Here is a 14,163-nt window from a genome sequence, read left to right as displayed (position 1 = left end):
TGACGAGATGATGTCCGATTCCGAATCATCCATCGCCTCGCTCACGGACAGAAAGAAGTCTTTCGAGCAGACAATGGACGAGGAGGTGGTAATCCTGGCCGAGGCTGTTTGGGATCACGTAGCAATGGAACCGGAGGAATTGGCCTTTCGAGCTGGTGACCTCATCGATGTTCTCGACACGATCGACAAGGATTGGTGGTGGGGTAGCTGCGGAGGTGAACGTGGCTGGTTTCCTGCTGCTTTCGTTAGGGTATATATTTTTCTAATCATTTTTTTCGATAACATATGAATCATTTCAGAGAGAGAGAGAGAGAGAGAGAGAGAGAAAGGGAAAGAAAACTGAGTCATTATTAAAATATTCCAAGTTTTCTAAACATTATCTCTTCAATGACATTTCAATTATAGTTGCGGGTAAGTCAAGAAGACACTGTCGAAGATTGTTTGGCCGCAATAGCCTCCGGAGGTACGTCGAACTCCCAAAGAAGACGCACAAGCGTGTCGTTGCTATCGAACGAACAGGTCAGGACGAGCGTAGTTCGTGAATTGGTCCAAACCGAGAGAGACTTTGTTAAGGTTTTAAGGGACGTTACCGAAGGTTATATAGCGGAATGTCGAAGACGTACCGACATGTTCAATGAAGAACAAATAGAAACGATCTTTATCAATATCGAAGAACTTCTAGACTTTCAATCAGAATTCTTAAAGGATTTGGAATCTCGTATTGATTGGAATTCACCGCACAAGAGCTGCGTTGGCGAGTGTTTCCTCAAACACGTGAGTAAGCAAAGTGGACAACTGATTTCGTTCTCCTCCATCTTGAAATTATTTTGGTAATATCAAAAGATATTTTTATCGAAAATATCAAATTAAAACGCTTGCATAATATTTTTAGAGAGCAGGCTTTCGAATGTATTCTGAATATTGCAACAGCCATCCAATGGCAACCGCCACACTGCAGGAACTTTATCAGCACAATCGTTATAGCAAGTTTTTCGAGGCTTGTAGACTGATGCGTGGTCTGATAGAGATACCTTTGGATGGATACTTGCTTACGCCGGTTCAACGGATATGCAAGTATCCCCTGCAGTTGGCGGAGTTGTTAAAATACACGAAAGCGGACCATCCAGATTATCATAAAATTCAAGAAGCTTTGGAAGCGATGCGAGGCGTTGCTGTATTGATTAACGAAAGAAAAAGACGAATGGAAAGTCTAGAAAAGTTGGCTGCTTGGCAACTCAGGGTCGAAGGATGGGAGGTAAGTATTTGATTCATGATAGTTTTCGTTAATTTTGTTAAGCATATTATTTCATCGTTTAAATATATTATATTATGTGTTGATCTTTAGGGCGAAGATCTCATAGAAGTATCTTCTCAACTGATTTATCAAGGTGAAGCTATGCGAGTAACCACTGGCATGTGGACAAACAACATCACGCTTTTCCTCTTCGATCATCAGCTCGTCTATTGTAAGAAAGATATTTTGAAACGTAACACTTACGTTTACAAGGGTCGTATTTATCTCGATACAAGCGAAGTCATCGACGTGCCGGATGGAAAAGGTATATATTGTTATTAAACTTTTTCATTAGACCAATTAACAACCGGTAACCGGTAATAATATTCTTGCAGATCATCAGTTGGGTGTTACGGTCAGGCATTGTCTGAAAGTTTATAGCTGCGTACGAGACAAATGGTTGTTGTTCTGTTGTCGTACAGCCGAAGAGAAACGTCGTTGGTTGGTAGCAATGGCCGAAGAACGACGACTAGTAGCTCAAGATAGGAACGATGGACTGGAATTTCCAGCTGCTGCTCGGCAACTCGCCAGATTGGCGGCTACCAGACAGCGTAACAGGCCACCCGTAAAACCTCGCAGTATGCAAACTGTTTTATATGTAAAATCTTGATCCCTCGGCGAAGGAGAAAGGTACGAGATGGAACTTGAATTTTAACTGTTTTTTTAGGCAAATCGTATAAGAGAGAGCCAACGTACGACGTGTCAAACGTAGTAACGCAAGGAACAACGAATTCATTGGGCCGTAAAGTCGGTACATGGTTTACGTTCGGTAGCAGCAAGAAAAGTGCACGACCTCAACCGTCCTGAGACAGGCCCACCTTCGTTCCGTACATCGATTTGTAAAGACACTTCAACGTGAACAAGCGCTCGATCGTACTTCCACGATCGTGAATTCTAACGATCTGATGAAGACATCGTTATCAGCGCTCATCGAATGTACGGTACGAAGGTACGTCAAATTTTTTTTTATCGTTCGTCCTGCTGTACTATGATATAGATAATACATACGTATAAAAGAGAAGAAAATCAAAGTACAGCTGCGATGTAAAATAAGATTAGCTCGTATATAAACATCTTGAAATGTAGTGAAATTACATGATTGTTGTTCTGCATCAAACTATTATTCTACGATTCCGAAGAGAAAAAAAAGAAAAAGAAAAAAGAAAAAAAGAAAACTAACAGCAGATCTATTATGTCAACGATCCTTTCGTTCACTGCCTCGCTGAATAAGAACGTGTTTCGACAAGCACCGCCGCGCTAACTTCGCTCCCTAAAAACTATTCCTTTGATCTCTCCGATGAAACGCACTTCGCTTTTAAAAAAAAAATAAAAAAAAATAATAATAATAATAATAATAATAATTTAAAAAAGTCCGATATATATATATATATATATATACATACATATATCTTAACTGTACATTAAAGTTCTTGATCGAGCCAAAGCAGATAAATATGAAAGATTCTTCTAATTGGACGTGTTGGTCGTTTGGAAGAAGTATTGTCGGAGGAGAAATGTAATAAGCTAGAGGGATAAGAATATCATTTAGCGATAGTTAGTAAATGTATAAAAATGAAATAGTATGCTTTTGAAATACTAAAGGGAAAGTACTAGTCACTTGTATCTGCGAACTGTAATAATGACAATGATCAATGTTAATCTTCTTCAATACGTGGAATGGCTTTATACGAATGCATTTAGAATGAACGTTGAGCAATCTATTTTTTTTTTTTTTTTTCCTTTTAATAATCGAAAGACTGATGAATATGATACGCGCGCTTGTATAGGAGAAAATAATTATTGCGGAACATGATTAAAGGGTCTTTCGTAAATGACATCTCAAATGGGCTCCTTCGTAACTTTTATTACCTCCTCATTAAATTTAATACTTTGTTATTCCACGTGAACTCTGTAATTATGATAATTAATACTCATAATAGTTTTTCCAACGATTGAATTAATTTTAACAATGCTACAATTTATGTACGTTTTCGTGGCATAACAAAGTGACACTTTGTTTGATGAAAACCTGAGTATAAAGGCAAAAGAAAAAAAAAAAAAAAGAATATACATATATTTATCACTGGGTATGTAAATATAGTACGCATATCAAAGCCCTCGTCGTTACACGAAGACCATCTAAGAAATCTGCACGTTTTTTTTCTAATCTTGTACAGAACGCGAGGATTCGTAATAGAAGAAAATCGATTGAACGGTAAAGAATGAATTTTGAGATGAAACGTCTCCCTAAATGAAATTTCTTCAAATTCGACGCGCGAAAGTTCGAAATTTAAAGGGGGGAAAAAAAAAAAGAAAAAAAAAGAAAAAATGGAAAAAAAGAGAAATAAAAGAAAAGTGAAAAAAAAAACAAAAAAAGAAAAATTACGAAATAATAAACAAAAAATAAAGATTTGCTCTCACCGATCGAAAGTTCTCAACACTGCCAATATGTTTGAAGAAACATCTTTGTTCGATCAATTTCTACACATGTCTGCTTTGATAAACTAAAAAAATAAAAAATCACAATTGTATGCTGAGGAAAAAAAAAACAGAAAAATGTTATCGTTATGGCTTCGTACATGTATTTTTCTTTTGTTCGGTACCATTTTCATTTCAATGCACGATTATAAAGAAAAAAAAATATTTAGACAAAGGAGGTGGGAGGAAGGATAAACTAAATATATAAGTTTTCGCTCAGTTTCTGGCATTGCATCTACTATATGACAAAGACAATATAATCAGTAGATCAGGAAAATAAGATTCCTATTAAGCTGTATAGAAATTGTTAGTAACGTTGACGCTTAGATTAGAAAGGTACATACATTTATTGCTGGACCTAGCTCTTCTCAGAGTTATTTTTATAGTACGAATTTTTTTATTTCAATGTGATTACTTTGTGTATACTATTGCACAAGGACAAGCTATAAAAATGATTGACTTATTTAAAAATATCTCGTGTCTCTCTCTCTCTCTCTCTCTCTCTCTCTCTCTCTCTCTCTCTCTCTCTTTTTCTATCTCTTTCTCTCTTTCTTGCGATAAAGGTATTAGAGAAAATAATAATATTAAATTATTTATTATTCACCAAAAGAAATTATCGAATTTATGCTTAAACAGATAAGAAAGGGAATACTATCAGACGAACGTTGATTTCGACAATTAATATTTATTTTCAATATAATCTTAAATAATCGATGAAACGTTCTAAAAATCTAAAAGATATTTAGAGACACGCAACTATAAATATCATTCCTTCTCTTGTACTATTATTGGAAGTCTCTCTTGCCATTATTGCTTAGAGCCAATAAAGTACAAGATGTTAATCCGACTACTTCTGAACAGCTACATACAAAAAGTAAAATAATGTGCTTTGAAGCAATAATAATACTAGAAATTACATATACATACATATACATATACATATACATATACATATACATATATATATATTTTCCCCTAAATTTGATAATGATAACTGTATGTGCATATTTAAGGAGAAAAAGATATAAAGCTCATTTTGTTATTATCAACATACTTAGATATATCATGGCAATGAATTAAGAAAATAATACTGAACATGTTGCTCTGTTGAATGTACATAAATAGATGTATTTTACAATTGTAAATACTGTAGACCTACCAGTTAACAATTTCAACGCATTTTAGAATAAAAAAAGTAACTTTCAAGTTAGTTATATGTAACATTTGAACGAAGTTACTTATTGATTATGGCGTAATGTTTTGTATATTTGTACATCTGATTTAATGATTTTAATAATAAATTTTCAACTTTTAATCTATCATTCGCGTTATATATAGTTATTGTTTATAGTATATCTGTACAGTTTGAATTTATAACTATATAATTGCGATTTATCGTTTATCATATACAAGTATTGTTGAGTTAAATACGTGTAAATAAACATTTTGTAATTACTACAGTCACGTTTTATTGCGCTACGTATATCCTGTAGATGTAGTGTAAAAAAAGTTATGGAACACATTGGTCAAAATTTAAAAAAAAAAAAAAAGAAAAAAAAAAAGAGAGAGAAAATATCGAATATCATAAAGATAGAGTTAATGATTAAGTGCCTAGGATATAATTGGTATTATTAGACAATTGTGATTTTAATTGGTAATTATCTTTTCTCAATTGAGTTGCAACTTGTCTGAGAGCTTTGGCTTCCTCTAATAACTGCGTATTCTCTTCTAAATTTTGAGCATACTTCTCTCGAATCTCTCGTAATTCCGTTATATATTCGCATGCTCGTGCTAGAATATCACCCTTGCTCTATCAACAAAAAATATTTCAAAAAAAGTTCTGTAATAACAAAAATAGAGAATATAATATACTATAATGTCTTACTTGTAATTCAGAAGTAGCTTTTATATCTCCTCCGCTAATGCCATTTTCATTATCTGGTAAAAGCTTTCCCAATTTGAAGATCCAATTGTTGATCTTGTCTCTTCTACGTTTTTCTACTTCGTTATGCGTTACTCTTCTTCTTTCGTCTCTCTAAAGAAAATTTTTTTTTAAAGAACTATGAATACAATTTGTTGAGTATGATAGGATGGAAAAACAGAATAACATTATACATTATAAACATTATCTTACTTTTTTGATACCTGGAACAAGATTCTCAGATGTTTCTATTTGTACTTTGGCAACGCGAGGTATTACATTCCTTCCAGAATCTGAGGTAAGCACTTCATTATCACTACTCAACAAATAAAACTGTCCATTTATTGGGGAAGTCAAAACTTGTACGGTATTATTTACAGGCGTTGCTATGGATAATTCATTATTGTCCAAATGATTATCACTAACTTGTACAACACGATAAGCCACAGCACTTTCGTTTCTATTTATCTGACAAAATTGATATTGAACATTATCATCTTCTGATGTAATTTCTATATTACCATCAGTATCTATTATTTCAGCTTCCTCCAAAACCATCCCGATGTTATCGTCACAGATTGTTCCCTCGTCTGTACTACAAAATAAAATCAATGTTATTGATTTTTTTGAATTAACTATTCAAATAAACATATACATTCATGTAGATTCATTGTATAACATCGTATTCAATTCATTTAAATCTTTTAATTATTTATTACATTTAAGTATAAGAAGAAAATAATTGGACAAAAGAAAAATTAAATAAATATTCTATTGCATTATATAAAATTGACAAATTAATAATACAGCAAACAGAATAATCAAAGTAATAAAATAAATTAATAACATAACAAACAGAATGATCAAAGTAATAAAACTATCTATTCTCGTATAAATGAGAAAAGAATTAATATGCGAGACATAACCTACCTCTCTTCTATTCGACCAAAATGATGTATAATTTCCATCGCCGCCTGCGACTAAATTAATCTTTAAATCCTTTTATTAATAAATCAATTCAATTCATGGTTAGTCTTTTTATCAAATCTATACACTGGCAGCATCTTTTCAGGAGTGACGCGACGCAGTAATGCGGAAGTAACCGATTGCCCGATACACATTTTAAACGGAAAAGAAAGAATAATTCCATCGAAATTATATTAATAATTATATTTCACTTATCCTCGAAGAATGAAATTAAAAATATATTTTAAATGGGATAATGTTCTCTATCATTCTTTTATATTTTTTCATTATAAAATTATGAAAAAAAAGAATTTATAAATAAAATATTATTGATAAAATTTTTTCAAATGCATTTTCAAAAATCTACGATATTTTCCATTCTTAATGATAATCTTATATATGTAAATAAATTAGACATTTTATCAAATCATTTTCACATTGTATAAAGCTCGAAGAAAATTTGAATTTCGCGCAATATTAAGAAAAAAAAGTCATGATAAAATTGAATTAACTGTTCGCTATCTTTTGTTTGAAGCGTGTGTCACTTTAGCGACAGCTATGGACAAAATGTGAACTACGAATAAAAACGAGTAACGCCATCTTCATTATGCGTCTATGATAAGTTTATGTTGATTGTTTCCCTTTTCGCGCGTACATAACTATTGCTTTCGTATAGGTTAGAATAAATGGTGTTAGTAGAGATTCTATGAATGAACTTTTATACTTTTCATATGTATATCTTTGATGGTAATATATGTCTCGCTTTAATCCATGCTAGATACAATGTCGGTATGAATTTATTTCACGATAAAAGAAACCATAAAGAATAATAAATATAATTAACATATAAAATAATTAACATATAAAATAATTAATATATAAATTAACGAATTTAAAGAAATTATCTTTGAATTTAACAATAACTTATCTATTTAGAAATATTATTGACAATGTAAAGTATTAATGCTCTAGTATTTAATCAGCATTAGATTGAAATGATTTATAAAATACATTGAAATAATTATTCTTCGTCCTTTAATACTTACAAATTTTATATTAATATTGTTTGAAATTTTACGCGGATTTCGCGTCTTTTTCATTTTTAAATGAATGTACTATTGTTTAAATATTTTCGTAGGGGTAAAAAAAAAAAAGAAAAAACCAGGAATAGTGAACAAACTTAAAATAATATTATTTTATATTTCATATGGAAACAGTGTTTCTCTGTTGCACTTGTAGTTCGTATTATTTTAACAGATGTCGCTGAACTATCACACGCTTTAAACGAAAGGAATATTGACAGTATATATATGTATATAGTACAACACATATGACATAATCCCAAGTAAATAGGATTGTTTGTGTAAACATGTTGCTAAGAAACCGTATATATACTCTCGATGGCTTCAACGTATCGTCTTTTTATAACATACGAATAACGCAATTTTTTCAAAGTGAAATTTACTTTGTAACAATAAATTATGTTACTTAAATATTTAGGAACAATTGTATCGTCACACGTAGGTTATCTCATATTTTTATATAATTTTTATTTACGAAAAAAAAAGCTATTTACTTATATTAATATACGTTTATATTTTTGTTAATTATAGGAATGTGAAAACAAAGTTGTTAGCATAGTTTGGTCACCTAATAATCAAAAACTTGCTGTTGCTTCTACTGATCGTTCAATCTATTTGTTTGATGATAATGGTGTCAAAAAGGATAGATTTTCTACCAAGCCTGTGGAACCAAAGGTATTATATTTTTAATTATTAATATATATTAATTATTTATTTATATTTGTTTAAAAAATTGTTAACAATTAATGCCTTATTATTGCAGTTTGGTAAAAAGAGTTATCTCATTAAGGGTATAGCATTTTCTCCAGATTCGATAAAAATAGCTGTAGGTCAAACTGACTGTATGGTTTATGTCTATAAAATTGGTGAAGAATGGTAATTATAAATTTTACATAATATTATCTCTATCAGATGATTGAACGTTAAACGTTTGTTTTATATGTAAAAAAAAAATTTGTTTCGTAGGGGTGAAAAGAAAGTTATATGCAATAAATTTAAACAAAGTTCAGCAGTCACTTGCTTAACATGGCCTACAGAAGGGCCCATTATAATTGGTCTTGTGGATGGCAAGGTCCGTGCTGCATTTATAAAAACTCACAAAATACAAACCCTGTATACGGCGGATGCCATGACAATTGCATTGGCTACAAAGTAACATTTTTGATATTACGTATAAATGTTATAGTAAAATGTAATACTAAATATTTAAATTATTTTTATCTTACTTTTAAGTATTCGAGGAACTGGCTTTTTATCAAGTCATGCAGATGGTAGTATTATAAAATATTATGTAGCAGATGATGGAAATGTTGAACCCTCAGGCCGTGTTTGTACTCACAACGTACCAGCATATGCTTTAGCCTGGTCTCAAGCTCATATTATGACAGCAGGTTGTGATAAAAAGATAACTTTTTACGAATCACATGGAAAACTTGTTAAAACTTTTGATTATAGTAGAGAGAACGGTGAAAAAGAAATGACAGTTGCATGTTGTAGTCCCAGTGGACAAAGTATTGCCATAGGTTCATGGGATAAAATAAGAATATTTGATTGGATTCCTCGCCGAGGAATTTGGGAGGAAGCAAAGATAAAAGAATTGCCAAATTTCTATACAATAACAGCATTGGCGTGGAGAAAGGATGGTTCAAGATTAATTGTTGGTGGTTTGTGCGGTGCTGTAGAACAATTTGAAACAATATTAAGACGTACTCTTGTTAGGGGAAGTCATGAGGTAGCTTATGTTGGTCCTAGCCAAGTTATTGTTCGACCATTAAACGGTGCTAGTCAACCAGTTGTAATTAGATCACGTACGGGAAATGAGATAGAAGATGTAAAGATCTTAGGCCGTAAGGACAATAATATAGTGGCACGTACATCAACAACATTATTGATTACTGATATTGAACAAAATCTTATTAGTGAAATACCTTGGGAAGATAGAAGCAATAATGAAAAATTCTTTTTCGAATATCCTGGAGTTTGTTTGATATTTTGCGCTGGCGAATTAACAATTGTTGAATATGGTAAAAATGAAATACTTGGATCTGTTAGAACTGAAGCGATAAATCCTCATGTTGTTAGCATAAGAATTAATGAAAGACACGTGCCTGATATGGCAGACAATAAAAGATTAGCATATCTTTTAGATCCTCGAACAGTACGTATAATCGATTTTATAACGGGCGTTACTATCAGCATGATAACGCATGACGTACGAGTAGATTGGTTGGAATTAAGCGAAACAGGGCACAGACTTCTATCACGAGATAAGAGAGGAAGATTATGGTTAAGTGATGATCAAGGAGGTAGAACTTTATTGCTGACAGGAGTAGGTTTTGTATCTTGGGTACCTGGAAGTGACGTTGTTGTAGCACAAACAGGTCAAACATTAGCAGTATGGTATAATGTTGATGCTCCGGAAGCAGCAACGCTTATACACGTTCGTGGTGACGCTGTAGATATCGTTAGAGAAAATGATCAAACATCGGTGATAGTTGAAGAGATGGGTAACAGAGTATCTTATTTACTTGATGAAGGACTGATTGAATTTGGTACGGCATTACATGATAATGATTTTGGAAGGGTAGTCTTGTTTTTAGAAGAATTAGGTGATACTCCACAAGCTGAAGCTATGTGGGAAAATGTTGCAAGAAATGCTATGGCTGCTAGACAGTTATCAATTGCAGCACGATGTTATGCTGCTCTTGGTGATGTAGCTTGTTCGAAATTTCTTAGAGAAATTGTCAATGTTGGAGAAAAATATGCAATGGAGACAGGTAACGATTCATTGACAAGTCCAGATTGTTGGGCAATGCTGGCAATATTGAATGGAGAATTGAAAACTGCAGAAGTCATTTATCTAGAACAAAATGAATTAGATAAAGCTTTGGATATGTATCAAAAATATTGGAATTGGGAGGATGCATTAAATTTAGCACAAAATCGTGGTTGGTCTGGTTTAACGGAGCTAAAAAATCGTCATTTAAAATGGTTACTCGATAATGGACAAACAGCCAAAGCAGCAGCTATAATAGAAACAGATAATCCACAACGCGCAATGAAACTTTATTTAGAATCTCGTAGACCAGGACGTGCAGCTAGATTATTATTGATTAATAATGAATTATTAGAAGATCCAACGATCGTAAAGGAAGTAGTACGAGCTTTAAAGGCAACTGATTTGATGGAATTAGCAGGAGAAATTTTAGAAAGGACATCTGATGCTACCGATGCAATTAAATGTTATGCCGAAGCTGGTGTATATGCGAGAGCGTTAGAGTTGGCTCGTAAAATCGATCCAACGTCCGTTGTTATTTTAGAAAAGGAATGGGGAAAACATTTAGCTGCAAATGGTCATTACGATGCCGCAATAAATCATTTTATCGAAGCAGGTGAAACTGTTCTTGCTTTAAATGCAGCGATTGATGCCCGACAATGGAGAAAAGCATTACAAATTATGCAAGTTGTCGAAGACGATGATCCACAAATACGTAAGCAATGTGAAAAACTTGGAGAATATTTTGAATCAATAGGAGATAAAAATTTAGCCGAAAAGTTATTTTTACGAGCACAGAATCCCCGAAGGGCAATTGATACTCATATACAATCTGGCAATTGGAGTCGTGCACACGAGGTAGCCATAGAATATATGAACCCTGAAGAAGCTAATGAGGTTCTTGCAAAACATGCAGAGACCTTAGAACAAACTGGTGATTTACGACATGCCGAAACACTTTATGTAGCAATCGGCGAATATGATTCAGCAATAGCGATGTATAGGAAGGCTGGTCAACGTAATGACATGATAAGATTGGTTGGAAAATATAGATCAGAGTTACTTCAAACTACTCATGCTCATTTGGCGCGTGAATTGGATGCCGCAGGCAAACCGCGAGAAGCTGAAGAACACTTTTTAGGAGCTAATGATTGGCGAGGTGCTGTGGCATCTTATAGATCAGCCAATATGTGGGAGGATGCTTTACGTGTTGCAAAACAATCTTCCGGAGAAAAGGCTGCACACCAGGTAAAAACATATTGATCTATTTAAAAGATTTCTTTTATTTTTCATATAATATTCATCGCTATTCCATAGGTTGCTTTAATGTGGTCACGTACATTGGTACCAGAATTAGCTGCCAGATTGTTAATGCGTTTAACATACTTTGAGCCTTGTCTTCAAATCGCATGTGAAGCTGGTATATTCGATTGGGCTTTAGAAATTGCAAAGTATGGTACGTCTGACCAAAAGAAAGAAGTTCATTATAAAAAAGCCATGGCATTGGAAGACGAAGGAAGATTTACCGAGGCAGAAAAAGAATTTATTCAAGCTGGAAAAGCCATGGAAGCTGTACAAATGTATATACATACTCGAGATTGGGAAGCTGCGGAGGATGTTGCACAGTCTCATATTCCAGAAGCATTAAATCAAGTTCTTGTTGCAAGAGCTACTGAAGCAACTGAAGCACAAGATTATAGTCTTGCAGAATCTCTTCTTTTAAGAGCACACAAACCAGAGATAATAGTAGATCATTATAAGGTAATAAAATCTCGTGCTCTCTCTCTCTCTCTTCCTCCTTCCCTTTCTCTCTTAAAAAATCATGTTAGTATATTACATTTCTGATTATTATATAGAAAGCTGGTATGTGGTCCGAAGCATTGAGAGTATGTCGAGAATATTTACCGAGTCAAGAAGCTGCGCTTCGTCGAGAATTAGGACAAAAAAGCGCAGGGATCGATGGCTTGAATGCTTTAGAAGAAGCTCAAAAGTGGTTAGAAGTTGGCGAAGTACGTGCTGCGTTGGACATTCTTATCTTAGATCCCCAAGCATCGAAAGCTTCTTTAATCCGGGCAGCTGAAATTGTTCTTCATCAAGCTGATCCAGAAATTGCTATAGAAATTGGTGGTAATTTAGGATCACGATTATTTGATGCCGGTGAACATGCTCTATCTGCTCAGGTAAATTTTTATCTTAATAGTAAAACTACTAATCAGATTCATAAAAAAATTTTTTAAAGTCAATGCTTCTGCGAAATAGGTCTTTTTACAAGCTGACAGGATCAAAGATTCCATTAATACTTTAGCTGCGGTAAACGAATGGGAAAGAGCTCGACGTATCGTAAGAGAACTCGCTCCAGAATTGGAATCATATTTGGAAGGGAAGTACAAGGATGCCATGATAAGGGATGGTGAAATAGATAAACTAGTAGAAGTTGATGCCGGTGCTGCTTTAGAAATGCTCGCACAAAAAGGTCAATGGGATCAAGTGTTCGAAGCGGCCAGTATGCAAAGTCCAGAATTATTACACAAATATGTCGCACAACGTGCAGCCCAATTATTAAAGTCACATTCATCAGTACATGCTCTTAGACTTTATATGCAATATGGCGCATTACCAATTCCACAATACTTTAATCTTTATTTTCAATTATCCGAAACCGTTCTAAATTCCGACGAGACATATAACGAGTATAAATATTTATCACAATTACGGAGCATCCTATTCGAATTATGTAAAAATTTGGAATCATCCTCGGCGAGCGGTGCGAAATTTCGTAAATTTCTAGAGGCATCTCATTATTCCGCAGTCAGATGCGGATGTCGATCTTTCACAGGATTATCAGGAATAGTAACTAAAACTTCGATTACTCTTATACGTTATTCCGACATTTTGTTACCAGATCGTTGCTACTACGATGCCGGTATGGATGCACGATCTAATGGCTTAACTAGCGAAGCATTTATATTTTTAAATCATTTTTTGGATCTCGAAGAATGCATAGAAGAAGGGGATAGCAATATTCTCGATGTTGATGATCTTAGAGTAACAGATTTTCCATTGCAAGTACCTTTACCTGCTAATCTTAGCATGACGAAGGAGCAACGAGAAGAAGCTAGAGAATGGGTATTAGCAATTTCTATGGATCAAAAAGTAGAACAAGGCTTGCCGATCGATCAACGTGGAATTTATGTCGGTTCGTTAACAAGTTCTATGAGCAATTCAATACCATTACAAGAATGTACGCTAACAGGATATCCGATTCGTGGTCCAGTAATTAAATTTGAAGAAAATAATCGTGTAACTGATCGCGACGATTGGACTAAATTAGTTAACATTGCCCGACAAACATCGCCTGATTCTGCGTTAAACGATATTATATTATTTATACAAGATTGGTGCGGTACCGTTCCAACTTATTCGTTTTGAAAAAAAAAAAATAAAAAAAAAATAAAAAAAAAAGGAAAGAAAATAATATATTTTTTATTATAGATGTGTTATACTAATAAATATCTTTGTGTAATATGGATTCTACAAAATTTGTTATAATTTGGATACGTACATTGTAATATAAAATTTTGTTCAGCATATCGAAGAACATAACCTAAATAAAATGAAATTTAATCGATGATTATAAGAATTGTTC

General features: G+C 33.4%; 3 protein-coding genes across 7 annotated transcripts in view; 2 read left to right on the top strand and 1 right to left on the bottom strand.

The window, feature by feature from the left end:
• Window positions 1-3,745, top strand: part of RhoGEF3 (Rho guanine nucleotide exchange factor 3) — a 153,884-nt gene extending 150,139 nt beyond the window's left edge. For 3 of the 4 annotated variants that reach the window (XM_035879536.2, XM_035879534.2, XM_035879535.2), the window contains 6 exons: window positions 1-250; window positions 406-774; window positions 893-1,255; window positions 1,346-1,559; window positions 1,630-1,872; window positions 1,962-3,745. The exon at window positions 1-250 is cut by the window's left edge and continues 70 nt beyond it. In XM_035879536.2, coding sequence (XP_035735429.2) covers window positions 1-250; window positions 406-774; window positions 893-1,255; window positions 1,346-1,559; window positions 1,630-1,872; window positions 1,962-2,101 — 1,579 coding nt within the window. In that variant the 3' untranslated portion in view covers window positions 2,102-3,745. Of the gene's footprint in view, window positions 251-405; window positions 779-892; window positions 1,256-1,345; window positions 1,560-1,629; window positions 1,873-1,961 lie in introns of those variants that run through there. The other variant, XM_035879537.2, reaches the window with a different exon arrangement.
• A 183-nt stretch (window positions 3,746-3,928) lies between these two features.
• Window positions 3,929-6,848, bottom strand: LOC118447523 (upstream stimulatory factor 1). Of its 2 annotated transcripts, none has more exons than XM_035879568.2 (4): window positions 6,624-6,848; window positions 5,907-6,283; window positions 5,658-5,807; window positions 3,929-5,582 (listed from the first exon to the last, which is right to left on the bottom strand). In XM_035879568.2, exons 2-4 carry the CDS (start codon window positions 6,249-6,251, stop codon window positions 5,376-5,378), a joined length of 702 nt encoding a protein of 233 aa, XP_035735461.1. In that variant the 5' UTR covers window positions 6,252-6,283; window positions 6,624-6,848; the 3' UTR covers window positions 3,929-5,375. The 2 variants fall into 2 exon arrangements, with proteins under 2 accessions (XP_035735461.1, XP_035735460.1); XM_035879567.2 differs by having other exon boundaries at window positions 3,930-5,582; window positions 5,907-6,288.
• A 1,068-nt stretch (window positions 6,849-7,916) lies between these two features.
• Window positions 7,917-14,129, top strand: Oseg2 (intraflagellar transport protein Oseg2). Its single transcript, XM_035879361.2, has 8 exons — window positions 7,917-8,179; window positions 8,273-8,416; window positions 8,505-8,617; window positions 8,708-8,893; window positions 8,975-11,765; window positions 11,835-12,278; window positions 12,374-12,697; window positions 12,777-14,129. Exons 1-8 carry the CDS (start codon window positions 8,141-8,143, stop codon window positions 13,944-13,946), a joined length of 5,211 nt encoding a protein of 1,736 aa, XP_035735254.1. The 5' UTR covers window positions 7,917-8,140; the 3' UTR covers window positions 13,947-14,129.
• The last annotated feature ends 34 nt before the right edge of the window (window positions 14,130-14,163 follow it).

The sequence above is a fragment of the Vespa mandarinia genome, chromosome 1, assembly GCF_050613455.1.
Source record: "Vespa mandarinia isolate Hongniang chromosome 1, ASM5061345v1, whole genome shotgun sequence".
Lineage (NCBI taxonomy): Eukaryota > Metazoa > Arthropoda > Insecta > Hymenoptera > Vespidae > Vespa > Vespa mandarinia.
This window is presented reverse-complemented; position numbering and strand designations above follow the sequence as displayed.